Source organism: Hipposideros armiger, unplaced genomic scaffold, assembly GCF_001890085.2.
Source record: "Hipposideros armiger isolate ML-2016 unplaced genomic scaffold, ASM189008v1 scaffold_181, whole genome shotgun sequence".
Taxonomy (NCBI): domain Eukaryota; kingdom Metazoa; phylum Chordata; class Mammalia; order Chiroptera; family Hipposideridae; genus Hipposideros; species Hipposideros armiger.
The window spans coordinates 1,288,040-1,304,342 of NW_017731531.1; the positions used below are offsets into that span (position 1 = coordinate 1,288,040).

General features: G+C 34.1%; 1 protein-coding gene across 1 annotated transcript; it reads right to left on the reverse strand.

Moving 5' to 3' along the window:
• Positions 1-2,076: 2,076 nt before the first annotated feature.
• Positions 2,077-15,925, reverse strand: CUNH11orf58 (chromosome unknown C11orf58 homolog). The gene is made up of 5 exons (XM_019652562.1): positions 15,689-15,925; positions 10,628-10,711; positions 8,023-8,083; positions 6,339-6,448; positions 2,077-3,261 (listed from the first exon to the last, which is right to left on the reverse strand). The coding sequence occupies exons 1-5, from the start codon at positions 15,749-15,751 to the stop codon at positions 3,028-3,030; spliced, it is 552 nt and encodes a 183-aa protein (XP_019508107.1). The 5' UTR covers positions 15,752-15,925; the 3' UTR covers positions 2,077-3,027.
• Positions 15,926-16,303: the final 378 nt, after the last annotated feature.

The window sequence follows — 16,303 nt, forward strand, 5'->3', positions numbered from 1 at the left end:
AAGCAAAAATAAACAAATGGGACTACATTCAAACTAAAATGCTTCTGCAGTTAAGGAAACCATAAACAAAAGACAACCTACTTAATGGGAGAGGACATTTCCCAATGATACATCCAATAAGGGGGTGATACCCAAAACATAAGGGTAAGGAACTCATACAGTAACAACAACAAAAATCATCTCATCAAAAAATGGGTGGAGGATGAGAAGAGGGATTTCTCCAAAGACATACAGGTGGCCAACAGAAATATGAAAAGATGCTCAACATCATTAATCATCAAGGAAGTACAAATCCAAAGCACGAGATACCACCTAGTAAGAATGGCTATTATCAAGAAGTCAATAAATAAGTTGTCAAGAATGTGACGAGAACCCTCATGCACTGTTGGTGGGACTGCATGGTGCAGCCACAATGGAAAACAGTATGGAGGTTTCTCAAAAAAAACTAAAAATAGAACTACTATACGACCCAGCAATCCCATTCCTGTGTATTTATCTGAAGAAAAGGAAAACACTAATTTGAAAAGAAATATGCACCCTATGTTCACTGCAGCATTATTTACAACAGCAAAGATAGGTAAACAATCTAGGTGTTCACTGATTGATGAATGGATGAAGATGTGGTGTATGTATATACACAATTACTTGTCAATAAAAAAGAATGAAATCCTGCCATTAGTGACATGCATGGAACTAGAGGATATTAAGTGAAATAAGTCAGACAGAGAACGACAGATGCCACATGATTTCACTTATGTTGAAAAAAAATTGGAAAAAAAAAAAAAGACTCATAGAAACAAAGAACTGCTGATTGCCAGAGGGGAATAGAGAAATGGGTGAAAAAGCTAAGAGGAATAGTCAGTAACTGTGGTAACTTACGCAGTGACAGATGCTTAGTAGGCTTGGTGTCATGTTCACATGTTTAGATATATAAATACTGAATCACCATGTTGTACATCTGAAACTAATATAATATTGTATGCCAATTATACTTTAAAATTTTTTTAGACTATTAGATCATTGGTATAAGCAAATACTTGAGAAGTGTATTTCAGGTAAGAAATTATCAATGACTGGCAAAAGTTGCTGTTTAACTGAACAGTGGATTTCACTGCACAAAAATCATTTCTATTTCTCCACCTGGCACTTTTTAAATAGGGATATCAAGATGCAATAGCATCTGTCCTCCTTTGTTTTCTTCCCCCAATTTAATAAGGAAAAAAAACCATCACTCAATGTTCATGCTTAAAAGACAGCTATGATATTTAATGTGGGGCTGGGACACTAGGCCACATGGGCCAACAGACCTAAATTTATTCCAACTCTGAATTATGTCAATGTCCAATAATATATGAATTAATCTGAATGAGAATTTCTCTATTTGGCGATGAAGAAAAAATGTCTTTCAGTGTAGTGATTTTAGAAGGACCTTCTATTTACATTTAAGAGCCAGGACTTATAAACAACCCAGTGTATCTGAACAACAAATTGATGAAAATACTTTAAAAAATGTAATACTAATTTCTCCCTCTTTCACTCTTAGACATGAATCAGTCTTCATTTTCTACTTAGTTGTAATAAGCAACCCAACAGACTAGCTATTTGGAAATCAGTGGCCAACGTGAAATGTGTTGAATAACGCCAAACTTGTTTAAATCAAGTTTTGTTAAATGTCATACAATCTGCCTGCTACCCTCTTACTCAGTATTTAACTATATTATATTATTCACATTAAAACAATGTGAATTAAAAAAGAAAAAGACAAATGTTGGGGGTCTAATATGAAAAACATTTCAGGATGGATTGCATAAACCAGAAATCACCTGTTCTAGTTGCTACACTCTAACACATTCTAAATTTGAAAATGACAGGAATAATTTAAAAAAACCAACAGATCACTTACAGGTCTGACTCAAGCTCTGAACATGTTACTTAGAAATATTAGTATTTTGGACCTCATTATTCAAAGATCATTGACTAGTCCATAATTCAGTTTGTGTAAATCTGTACAAATCAACCACATAACAGTAGACAGGTGATTCTAATCTTACTCTAACAGAAGTAGCAAGAAAATCAGAAAGCAATAATACTTTATAGGAATTAGATAATCAAGATAAACAGCACTGGGATAAAATGAGGAGAATTTGTTTCAGCTTCTTGTTCAATAAGCCTATTCCTCATTTTTAGATAATGAGGATAAAGGTATCACAACCAAGTATGGGAAACTGCTTTCTCTTTATTTAGGCCTTAGGAAGAAAATTAACTTTGGTCACATATTACCTTAAAAAAAAAGTGTTTAACATATTCCTAAATAGATAGGACCAAATTATCAGAGAAATAATTTCATCTGTAAAAACTGGCCAGGTATTACCAAAAACCTAACATACAATGAAATTCAAATTATATACAGGCTGCTTGGGATCATAGCATTCCAAATGTATGACAGTTGTAACTACATCCTAACGGGTGTAAAAAGTATTTGCTCTCATGTTACTTTGGTCCAAAAGAGTAGAGCTGAATCAGAAAGAGTAAACTAAGTACCTAACCTTTTGCCAACATTAATTTAGATTATTACTGGCAGCAGAAATATCCATGATGAATAGTTCTACTGTAACAAAGTATAATAAAATATTTTTTTCCATGAACACATCACAATACCAGATAAACATTTTATGAGAAAAATATGAAGAAACAAAAACACAGCTACCAAGAACAAAAAAGTGTCTCCCACATAACTATTTGAAGGGGTAAAAAGGTGAGACTAGAGGTTTGATGATGCTAATATGAAAGGAAATTGAGTATTGTATTTATTTCTTATTTTATACAACTCTTACTCTTTACAAAAATGGTTTTAGTCATGCCCATAAAAGTGTAACCCATGGCATCTGAAAGCAAACACTCTTTGTAATTACTTAAAAGGGCCTTTTTAAAAATTATAATACAAAGGTCTGTGCTCTATAAGCAGTCCTCCACTGTGCATTATAACAATAAGGCTTACTTTTAATACAAAGACTAAGTGTTTGGGAGTTATGACCCACTGGATTTAACAAACATCATTTTGTAGTTGCTTTTTGCATCTTTTTTGTTTTTGGGATCCTCCACTTCATCAGGGTGCTCAGGAGCCTGCAGTTCTTCAGCAGATTCTTCTTTCTCTGACTCAGAATCGCTTTCAGAGTCATCTGGACTTTCAGGGTCAGGTGAATCATCATCATCGTCATCATCATCTCCTGCCACTTGATCTTCTCCATCATGATCTTCTACCTAAAAACACCAATTAACAGGCTCTTAAATAAATACAATTTTCAAGTACAAAGAGCTGGTTCTCTGAAAAAATATACAAAATTGATAAAACTTTTAGACAGACTGAAGGAAAAAAGAGAGGGCTCAAATAAAATCAGAAATGAAAGAGAAGTCACAACTGACACAACAGAAATATAAAGGATTATATAAAATACTACGTACAATTATATCCAACAAATTGGACAACCTGGAAGAAATGGATAAATTCCTAGAAACATATATTCTTCCAAAAATCAATCAGGAAGAAACATAAAATCTTAACAGGCCGATTACTAGTAATGAAATTGAATCAGTAATCAAAACTCCCAACAAACAAAAGTCCTGGACCAGATGGCTGTACAAGTGAATTCTACCAAACAAAGAATAACTGATATTTATACTTCTCAAACTATTCCAAAAAACTGAAGGAGAAAGCTCCCAAACTCATTTTAGAAGCCAGCATTACCCTAATACCAAAACTAGACAAAGACACTACAAAATAAGAATATAGGCCAGTATCCCTAATAAACATAGATGCAAAGATCCTCAACAAAATATTAGCAAATCAAATTCAGCAATACATAAATAAGATCATATACCACAATCAAATGGAATTTATTCCATGGATGCAAGGGTGGTTCAGCATCCACAAATCAATTAATGTGATACTCCAGATAAACAAATGAAGATAAAAATCATATGATCCTATGATAACGAAAAAGCATTTGACAAAATTCAACATCCATTTATGATAATGCAGGGATAAGAGGGAACATGCTTCAACATAATAAAGGCCACATATGACAAATCCACAGCTAAAAGCACACTCAATGGTGAAAAGCTGAAAGCTTTTCCTTTAAGAACAGTTAGAAGACAAGGATGTCCACTGTAATTTTATTTGACATAGTATTGGAAGTTCTAGCCACAGCAATTAGACAAGAAAAAAAAAAAGGAATCCAAATTGGAAAGGAAGTAAAACTGTCATTATATGCAGATGACATAGTATATACAGAGAACCCTAAAGACTCCACCAAAAAACTGTTAGAACTAATCAGTAAAGAGCAAGGTACAAAATTAATATTCAGAAATTGTTTGCATTTTCACCAATTGTTACTGTTGTAAATTGTTATTTACACCAATAACAAACCATCAGAAAGAAAAATTAAGAAAGCAATCCCAATTAGTATTGCATAAAAAAAAACCCACCTAGGAATAAATTTAGCCAAGGCAGTGAAAGATCTGTGTTCATAAAACTGTTTAAGACACTGCTAAAAAAACTGGACATAAATAAATGGGTTGGAAAAATGAACACCATTAAAATGTCTATACTAACCAAAGTAATCTACAGATTCAACGCAATCTCAAATAAAATACCAATGGTATTTTTCACAGAACTACAATAGAACAAATAATCCTAAAATTATATGGAACCACAAAAGACCCCAAATAGCCAAAGCATACTGATAAAGAACAAAGTTGGAGGTATCATGCTCCCTGATATCGACTATACTACTATAGCAATCAAAATAGCATGGTATTTGCATAAAACCAGACACATAGATCAATGGAACAGAATAGAGAGCTCAGAAATAAACCCACACTATATATCAATTAGTTCAAGACAAAGATGGTGGGAATATAAAATGGGGTAAAGATAGTATTTTCAATAAATGGTGTTGGGAAAATAGGACAGATACATTTAAAAAAGAAAGAAAAAAAAAAGAAACTGGACCACTTTCTTACACCATATACAAAAGCAAACTCAAAATGGACAAAAGACTTAAATGTAAGACCTGAAACCATAAAAGAAAACATAGGCAGGGAACTCTTTGACACTGCTTTAACAATATTTTTTTTGGGCTATGTCTCCTCGGGCAAGGGCAACAAAAGAAAAATAATTGGGACTACATCAAACTACAAAGTTTTTGCACAGTGAAGGAAACCATCAACAAAATGAAAAGACAACCTACTGAATGGGAGAAGATATTCGCCAATGATACATATGAAAAGATGCTCAGCATTGTTTCTCAAGGAAATGCAAATTAAAATGACAATGAGTATCACCTCACACCTGTCAGAATCACTTTCATCAATAAATCAACAAACAGCAAGTGTTGGGAAGGATGTGGAAAACTGGGACCCCTTATGTACCTGTTGGTGGGGTTGCAAATTGGTGCAGCCACTAAGAAAAACAGTATGGAGGTTCCTCAAAAAACTAAAAATAGAACCCCCATATGACTCAGCAATTCCACTTCTGGGTATCTATCCAAAGGAATTCAAGACTAATTTGAAAAGATATATGAACCCTTATGTTCACTGCAGCATTATTTACAATAGCCGAGATAGGGAAGCAAACAAGGTGTCCAGCGATAGACGAATGGATAAAAAAAATGTGGTACATATACACAATGGAATGTTATTACTCAGCCATAAAAAAGAATTAAATCTGCCATTTGCCATGCATGGAAGGACCTAGAAGGTAGTATGCTAAGTGAAATAAGTTAGAGAAAGACAAATACCACATTTCACTTATATGTGGAATCTAAACCACAAAACAAACAAAAAAAGAAACAAACTCATAGATACAGAGAACAAATGGATGGTTGCCAGATTGGGGAGATACAAAATGTGAACAGGATTAAAAAGTACAAATTGCCAGTTATAAAAATAGTCATGGGGATGTACAGTAGAGCACAGGGAATCTAGTTAATACATTGTAATTACTTTGTACGGTGCAAGAAGGGTACTAGTTATCATAGTGATCACTTCATAAGGTATATAATTGTCTAATCACTATGTTGTACACCTGAAACTAATATATGTCAACCATAATTGAAAAAAAAAGATGTGCCCTAGAGATTATCTAAGCAGAATTTACATTAAGTTGGTATGAGAAAACTTAATCTCTTATTATCTATAAAGACCTAATTTAGCATATAAAAATATTTTAAGTAACTTTATAAAGAAAGTTCTCTTGACTGCTATAGTAATCTAACAGAAATAAATGATATCAAAGTGGAAATTGATTATCTTCCCATTTAATGAAAATACATTACTACCTCACTGAAGCCAAGTCCACAGTGTCGTCGATATCTTCCCGACAATTTACTGTCCATACTTTGCTGATACTGAGACTCCAGTTCTTCATTAATTTTCTTGTCTTCTTCCCCTGCATGTCCAGTGTACTTTGGTTATATTTCAGTCAAATCATAAAAATATTTGATTACACAAAAAATTCCATAATACAGATGCTATTATATATTCAGGGCTGATTTCTCCAACTGTGACTAATGTATAATTAATTTTGTGGATAGATTTCTATACCATACGTAGTTACCTAATAGACATAAAATAACTGAAGGATGTATTTATGATTACTTCTTTAGTAATCAACCCTCTGAACTACAGAAGTGTTTATATAAGATAAAAAACTTGTCTTTTTCCATGTGATAATTCACACCAGACATGAGTCCCAGAAAGAAGTGCCTGAAGTTCAGATATTGTAAATATTAACTACTAAGAACTCTAGGCATTATATATTTTAGCTTATTTATAATCTAATTGTTCTCCTGAAAGTTTACTTCTAGTGACACACAAAAAACCTCCAAACAAAAGCTTGTCGCTGAATGAACAGAAGTAATGAAAAGACAAGCAATTCTGTCAGAGAATGGGTAAGTAAAATGACCTTGTAATTGCTCTCCTTTATGCCTTTCTTTGCATATCAGTTTATTGAAGCAACATAAACTTATTTTATTGTGCAATACTGCTATATATTTTTACATATCTTCTGTTGTATGCAGTTATGAAGCAGAAAACTAAACAACCACCTATGAATTTATCACGCAAGAACTAAACATTACAATATAAAGTTTTCTGTACATGACATTTTCATTTGTATATAGAAGAGGAACTTCACATCTTAATCAGAAATGTTAGTGCTTTGCATTATTTTCATTCATAAAGCCCTCAATTTAAAAGAATAAATGTGCAGTTAAATATATTTCCATTCTGCAAAAATCAGGAACTCTTTTAACCTTTTGCAGCAATGCAAATCAATTTGAAATTAACACTAGAAAAAGACCTATTAATTTCTAAAATGTCCTCAATATTCTAGGTAGATATAAAGCTAATTTAAATTAAAGTTTTGTTAAATATACCAAGCTTATTATGCCCTGTTGTTATTAAGGTCCAAGATTAGGGCCAATTTTACATAGGAGAAAACTTCGCTTTTCGCAGACTGAATTCAAATTCATTTTCAGTTCTTTTTAAAAGTTTTCCCCCCCAAGAGTTAATTTCTTTAGGCTTTGCAATGAGTTTATAGTCTTCAAAGATTTCAGAGCAAAACTTAGTGAATAAACTATAAATCAGTATAATATGCCAACTAGAACATTGTAAGTTAATTTATAAAGTAAAAAAATATATAAATTCAATACATACATTTGACAAAATGAGGCATAAAACCTCACTAAATTAAAATATATGTTATAAATCAGTAAAAATGAAGACAGAAAGGGTCAGTTTCTTGGTTAGATCATATTGATGTATACTCTCAAATCTTTTAAAAATCAAATACTAATTGTTACATGATATATGTAACATGTTTACATATACTACATACATTTCCAGTTCTAATATTTTAATTATCAACATAATTATACACAGAATTCAGAATCCTGAAGTATGTACAAATATTTCATGCTCCAAATTTAGCACCTCTACTTTAATTATATTTTAGTGTCTTACCTGTTCGGAAATGAGATGTTGATTTGTGATCTCCTATAACAAGACGACCAGTATGTTCTTTCTATAAGACAGAAAATGTATTAGAATTTAAGACCACTAATTTAACATAATTACTGTCTACTATGTGTCCAAAACTATTCTAGGCCTCTGGGATACAATGCAGGAAAAAGATTAAATTAAGATCCTTGTCTGTATGGAACTTACATTCTAGCAAGGGTAGGGACAGGGAGGGGAAACGAAATCAATAAGTAAATTATAGTGCCTTAGAAGGTTATGTAAATGTCATTAAAACACACACAAACACAGAGCAGAGGAAAGGGGTAGGTAGAGAGTGTGTAGAGATCAAGTTGGAATTTTAAATGGGAAAGATAGAAAATTAGAAAATAAAGTGAATCTAAACATTTTCTTTCCTAAAAGGCCAGTTAAATGAGTTACTCTTAACTTTACACCTTCTCTTTCTGATGCCTCAGGCATATCTCATGGAGACAAAGCAAATAAGATTTAGCTAAATAAAAATGAAATAATTAATAGACTTATAATGAACAAAATGACAGATCTTTAAAATATAAAAAATAAAAATAATCATTACTATTTACAAATATCACAATCAAATAGCTAACTCATTACTATTTGACTATAATGAACACCCAATCTCAAATTGTCAAAAAGAACACAACTCAAAACAATCTTAGTTCTATAGAACATAATAAATCTGATTCAAAGTTACCAACTGATTTGGATATACAGTTACTACTCTCAATTTATCAGTTCCAATTCACTCTTTATGGTTCATATCAGTTTCATAAGGCAAAGAAATAATCTGTTCATTAACAGAATGACTTTGCAATCTTAATCATCTGTGAAGTTAATAACAAATCATCCTGTTGTGAAAGGATGATACATTCTCCATACCCAAAAATGATATTACTGAAAGCTTCAAGCATTAATGCTTATTGCTTTATATGCCATTAACACATAAGCAAATCAATGATTCACTATGCTGCTGCTTTACAATGCAGAAGATACCTCATTAATAAGAATATATAATGGCACCAAGTTATTCTAGGATGATAGTACTACGTTGGTCTATTTATACCTTCCTAGCTAGTTCTCCTTGTGACCAATAAAATATTCATGGTGGCTGGTTAGGATTAGGGTATACATTGTGGCCACAAAACAGAATAAATCTAACCAGCTTATATAAAAAATATCAAAGCTATACAATCTTTGCCTTGCTAACAAAGAATTTAATGTATGATAAACAGCTAATTTATTGGTAGCCATATTTCTTTTTCAATCGTTCAATCTGTTCTGCTCTGTCGTTTTATTGAGGTATAATTGACTATTGGTAGCTAAATTTCTTTCTAAGTAATTAAAGAGTTTTCATTACACTAGGTTGATCATGCCCCCCAAAACTATTACTTTATATATTCTTAGCAAATCTTTTATCTGCATGAACCAAGACAAACTTCAGGTTACTTTCTATGACAAATGATAAATTATGGGAAATTTGGATTAATGAGATATTATATGAATGCTTCCTTTGTATAGGTCTTAATGTTTGTGCATGATCTCTCCTTACCCGCAACCCCACTATTGTAGTCTGGCTAACTCATCCTTTCAGATTCAGATCAATTCTATTTCTGAGAAGCTTTGTTGTACATACAGCTAAGCCACAGTCAGCTACCCTTGGCTGCTGATTCTATAGCACTAAGTGCATAGCTCTTTCACAGGAATTAAAATTCTATGTTGTTATTATCTGGTTTCCTCCATTACATGATGGCTCCAAACTTGCATTATTGATCTATGTGACCCCCACTCCCATTCCTAGTACAGTACGGCATATATTGATCAATAATTGTTGGTAAAATGCACAAATACATTTCCATATGAATAACAAAACTAAAAAGAATTTCATTTTAAGGATCTTAAAGGAGAAAAAAGTTTTACTATTTCTCCCACATTAGATTTATAGGAAGACTTTTGTGACAATGTTAGGAAAATAACTGTATTTGCTTACAAAAAATAAATATCTAGAAAGCACTGTATTTACACGTAAAAATGAATTGCTAGGAACAAAAAGGGTTTTTTCCCAATAGGTGATATTTTCCCAGCACCTCTATTTTATGCCTTCTATCTATTATGTTAATCAAACTGAAAGGGATTTCTCAAAATATGTTCAACATTTTAAAAATTAGGTTTTTCATAAAGGCTATTCTCTTGGCTACTACTTCAAGGGCTGGAAGGAGCTACAAGCTATGAAAGGGCTACCAACTGGTTTGCCCAGAAATACTTTGTATCAAATCATTAGGCACACAAATGGCAAATCATAATCTTTAACATCTTCTTTCTTCCATAGGTGTCTCCTGAAACCAAAATTTTTTTCTATATAGTCTCTAAGCCTTACTGCCCAGAGGCAATGAGAATCCTAAGAAATAGTATGAATTTTTAAATGCGTGGTTAGGTCAGTTATATTTCCCACTGCCTAAAATAATCACGCAAAACAGGAAAATAGAATCCAAGTATATTTAATCCTTCTCACTTTATACAAAAAAGGACATTATTTTCACAGAAAAGATAATAATGCATATTGTCTGATGCTTACCTTTCCTGCACCCATAAGTCTCAAGAACTTTTGCTTTCTTTCTTCATTACCTAAGTCTGCTGCCTCCCAATTGCTAGATCCAAGCTGGAAAAGAAATTAGTCAATTAATTTTGCATAATAATAAATATTTAAAAATTTAAAGTCTACCAGTAAATCCTAAGTTTTTTCCTTATCACTTTTAACTATTAAACAGCTCATTCTTGTTTAGAAAGTTAAGCATGTGCATCACATTTGAATTAAAATATACAGCCAGTCAACAACTTATGATGGTTCCACTTAAGATTTTTCAACTTTACAATGGTGTGAAAGCGATACTCACGCAGTAGAAACTGGCCAGGCTAAACCTTTGTTTGGTACGTTAGGTTTGCATTTTTGATTTACAGTATTTTCAACTTACAGTGGGTTTATCAGGATGTAACAACATTGTAAGTGGAAGAGCATCTGTACTCCTTTTCTGTTACCTCAAGGTAGAATCTTTTAGTTCTTTTGCAGTCAGAGCTGTAATTCTCAAAAGTTTGCTTCTATCAAAATCACCGGGAGGGCTTGTTAGAACAGACTACTGGGCTACACTCCAACAGTTTCAGATTCTGCAGTTCTGAGGTGGGGATCAAGGATTTCATTTCTAACAAATTTCTACGTGCTGCTGCTGCTGTTAATGTAAGGGAACACACTTTGAGACCTTCTCCCCTAGAGCCTTACAGGGCCCTACAGCACCTAGTACTGTGAACCCAGAAAGCTGCCATAGTTGTTAGCTGAAGTTAAAAACTCTGGCTTTAGTGATATTCTAAAGGACAGTATGACATTAGAGTCCACTGGACCCAATTTTAGTTTTCAGTTTCTTTTTGATCAGTTCTAGTTTTTGTAAGGATTAAATATGTTCCGACTTTCATTCTTTCTTAGAAGTCTTCCAACGAACAAAGAGAAAATTTACTTATTTTTTTAAAAGGACAAAATAAACTCATTTTATATTATAATTATCAAATGGGTCAAATCAGTATCAAATATTGAACCCTTTTATAAATCCAAATATGGAATCCTAGTGATATTTTCCCCTACATCTTAAGTAAATGTAAGAATTATTTCATTCCTACATCTTCAAAGGTAAGAATTATTTCATTATAATTTATCAGTATCCCTAACTATGCTAAAAATGACTAAAGAAAATAGAAAAATGGTAGAAGAGTTTTTTCATTGTGTTGTCCAAAGTATGGCATCATCTTTCAAGAATTACCCCTCTGTTGATTATTTCTAGCTTTCTTTGGACACAACTGATAATTCAGAATATTTCATTTCTACCCATAATAGCAAAAAAAATGGGTAAAAAAAAAAGGGTAAAAAAAAAAAATGAAAAATTGACAAAAGGCATTTCTGAATAAATAGGTGAATGAAAAATGACAGGCAGTATACTCTAAACTAATGATGATGTAAAAAATTAATTGTATATGCAAAAATTTTAGACTGTGAGTATTTGCAAGATGAAATACTAGATAACTTTTCTCCAACCTAGGAATCAACAAGAGACAGAAAAAAAAAGGGGGTGGGGGAGACGGACAAAAGATATACAACCTCTCATCTGGAGAGTCACTCAACAGGAGGAAAGACTTCATCTTGCAATATTTTGCAGTAAGAGCCTGGACCATCCTGTTTTTCTAAAGATAATCCCCTTTCAAGATAAAATCATGAGCTGTCAATGGTTTAAAAAAATTCAAGTAGTATATTTTGATAATGTAAATGCAAGAGCTAGAATAATCTCATAATAAAGCTAAAATCTATTAGAAATAGATTTGAAATCTGAAATTATATGTTCGTTTCACATGTGACAATTGATAAGCTGTTAGATGTAGTCAGAGGTTGCTAATCATTCTGAGAATATGTGTCATGAAAATGTGGGACAGAAATTTGGTTTTTATGGTTAAATTCATATAGGAATTTCTAATGAAGTTGTTTTTCACTACCCTTTTACTCTTACTTCTGAAAATTATTTGTAAAAGACTAATAGAACATAAAACAATGATGACCATTTCTCCTGGGCATATGAGAGTTAAATGTATTTGTACCATAATTGATACTCACTTATGGCTCTTCTAGATTTCCTTTGGTGGGGGGCTTATTATTTCTCATAATTATGGCTACGTAAGTTCCTAATTTCTACTTCATTCCATCTGACAGCTCATTTCTTTTCACAGACCAGTTAGTTCTTACCTATTTCTGGCTCAATATAGTTAAAAAATAAGAATTAAAGTACTAGTGAAGCTTAAATTCTGATTCCCACTAAATTACTTGCTCTGTGAATCTAGACCTGGCATTTAACTTCTTAGTTTTAATTCTGTATCGACATAAGAGAGGCTTCTTTAAAAGACTGTCTTAATAACAACGCCTAAAAATTGAACAGTGTTTTACAACTTACAAACCACTTTTCACTTACATTCTCTCAAGAGTCCATTTAATAAATAAGGACACTGAGGCAAAGAGGCTAAGGGACTTGCTTCGATCCTCTGGCCTTAAGTCCTCTGCTCTTTCCACATCATACTGTACATGATCAAATGAGATAGAATATGTGAAAGTAGTTTATGAACTACAGTTATAAAGATATATAAAATTAAGTTAAAAACAATTGTTTAAAACCCCAAACTTTCTCAAACTCTCTATTAAAAAAAAGCAAATGTTGTCAATGTCTTTACATAAATAATTCTATCATCTACAATTTATAATCCTAATGTTTTTTTCAATCATGAAGTTCTTCTGGTTCTTCCTTTCAAAGATCTTCACGTACAACAGCAAGTACCTTGTCCAAGTGCTGCATTCTGAAAGGCACATGGGTACATACTTAGAGGTTCTCCACCAGTGACTAAAATTAACCTGCCTAATTCTCCTTAAAAGATAGCTTTCATTTCTCCACTCCAATCAAACCAATGAAACCATTTTTAAGTTGCTGGCATTCTTAATACCCTTTACTGTAGAATTGCATTGAATTTACTACCTCCAATACATACCCTAGTTAAATTTCAGAATTTACTTCTAACATCGTCAGCATTTTCCTAGAGTTGGATTCCATGATTTAATATCTACTTTTAACATCTTTGAAAATGTGTTGTTACCTCCATTTAACATGTGAGGTCAGTGGGTAAAGAAAACTTCGATTATCCTTTACATACAGTGGATGGATGTTCATTAGAAACTGTTAACTATGTATTATAATTAGTTGATTTTCTACAATTCAGATGTATTTAAAATATTTTTAAATGTTTTATATAATATTTTAAATACAAGTACTTATATATAATTCCCAATTACCAGCAAAAATAAAATTCATATTAAAGAAACTGACTTAAAAAAATCACTATCAAGGGATAGGTTACTGTATTGCACTATAATATAATAGCAAAATAATTTTAGATAGTGTGTGAAGGTACTAGGTCCTGATTTGATTTGCAACTACAACCATCTCCTTCAAAGACAATGCTTTTAAGATTGGAAAAGGTCTTGAAAGTCATCTCGTTTAAACTGATCCCATCAGAAGCTGTAGAGACTTAACTTTCTGTTAAATTACTTAATATCACCAAGCAATTTCTGTCAAGTTAAAAGATTACGTTAGTCTAGCAAAACAGGTGACTAACATTCTAGCAATCAAGTCACACTTAAATATCAGGAGGAAAGCAATATAATAGCTTTTAAAATGGGACCCAGGTTACTCAAAAGCCTAGATAAAGTCCTGAAATACTGGATTACTATATTAACAAGAAAAGATCTAAAAGCCAATTATAGGAACACAGGGCATGAGAAAAACCTCACTATATAACAATTCATCCTCAAATCTCTACTGATTACTAATCTTTCCACAAAGTTAAAATCAATTTTCTTAACGAGTCTTACTATTCTGGACCTAACCCCACCACCCAAGCAAAAGGGGTGGGTCTTGACATCACCTCATTTGCTACAGCTGATGCACTAGTATTTCAGTAAGCCTTTTATGGTTCACATTATGAAAGGCACTGAAATTCATTGTAGAAAATAAGAGACCGCTACACATTCAAAATCAGAAGTTGATAGTTCTTTAAACAATAAACCCAAAGAAAACTAGATGTTGTCCCTTCACCATCCTTAAAGATGACCTTTCCATGCTCCCCTCCCCAAAATTTCCCCATCAACGTTCTTATGGCATTTATCGATTCTATGAAGGACCTAGTTTTATTTACTGGGTACTGCAGTCTCCATGACAATGCGCTAGCTAGGGCAAATACACAAAAAGGCCCAGAACAAGCACATACTTATTCATCTTTGAATTCACAACACCTGGCATAGCAGTAAATATTTAATGGACTTTAAGGAATGAATGGTTTGCTATTTAAACTGACAAGCTGAGGGATGGGGGAGGGGAGGAGGAGAGGGGAAAGGAGGGAGGAGGAAAGGAGGGAGGGGGGAGGACAGAGAGGGGAAAGGAGAAAAGGGGGGGGGGAGAAAGGGGGGAGGTACTTGACATCAAAACGGACTTCCAGGTCTCAACGTCTAAGACCTCACGACCTTGCACCAGTACCAGATTACTCCTCGGTACAATGTTTTCGTCCAATACTGTTCTGGGCTTACTGTTAACTGTAACAGTTAAGTTTAATTCTTAATAGTACATTGCAAAAATAATCCCGGCCGGAAAAATCTGCCCAAATTGCACTAACATCTTGACATTGTCACAGGAACATTTAAAGCCTAAAACAGGGAGGGTCTTGCCGTCTCTATCCTTAGTAGAAATGCCCGACTAAGAGGCTTTCTCAGCCCCCAAGGAGGCACATACAATCCCTTGCTTACGCTCTTTCACTTCTCGCCCATTCAGTATTTCCTTCCTTGATCTCCCATCCTATGCAGGCCTATAGCTGTGTGTGGACCTCTTCAAGCCTTCCGACCCTAACTAAGGAAGACATTTCCCATTCCTCTACATCCTTTTCCCAATCGCCCTACCTCCCTTTTCGGGCCACCTCCGGCGCTTCCTCCTCCTACATCCACCCATCCCGGCCTACCCTAACTTTTAGTAGGCCTCAAACCCTCATCCACTTCGCCATTGTTATTTACATCGTCGTCTGGGGAGGCTGAACGCTTCACCCCGTGAGGATGGGACTCCCTGGCAGCACTCATCGTTGCGGAGACCCCGACCGTAAATGCTGAACCGATTCGCCGTTCTCCTCAGCCGCGGCGCCAGGAGCCTGCTATCTGCCACCCGACCAAGCAGCGCCACTCCAGAACGCAGAGTCCCTCAGGCCTTCTGTGCCACAGTCGTCACGCCGCGGTCGCTAGCCACTTCAGAGCACTCTGGGAGTTGTAGTTTTATGCCTCACTCCATACTGGCCTGTACAAAAGAGAAGGATGGGTGGCTAAAACTACAATTCCCAGGAAGCCCAGCGGCGCGGCTCGCGCTGTGTGGCGGGAGTGTCCTCTGAGGCTCCGCCTTTTTCGACTGGTGAAGGGAGCTTTCCCGCGGATGGGTATGGCGGTGAGCGTTGTAGCAAAGCTTCGTCACCACGAAAAGAGGCTTAGACGGGGTTTTCGCTTTTTACTGTGAGACGCTGCGCTATTGACATATATATCCGTCATAGTTAAGCACCAAGGTTTAAATGTGATATTTGCGGCTTAGTGAATCCTCAGGAGTAACCTCCCAAGACAAAAACCTTAAAAAAATATGGCTTCTTC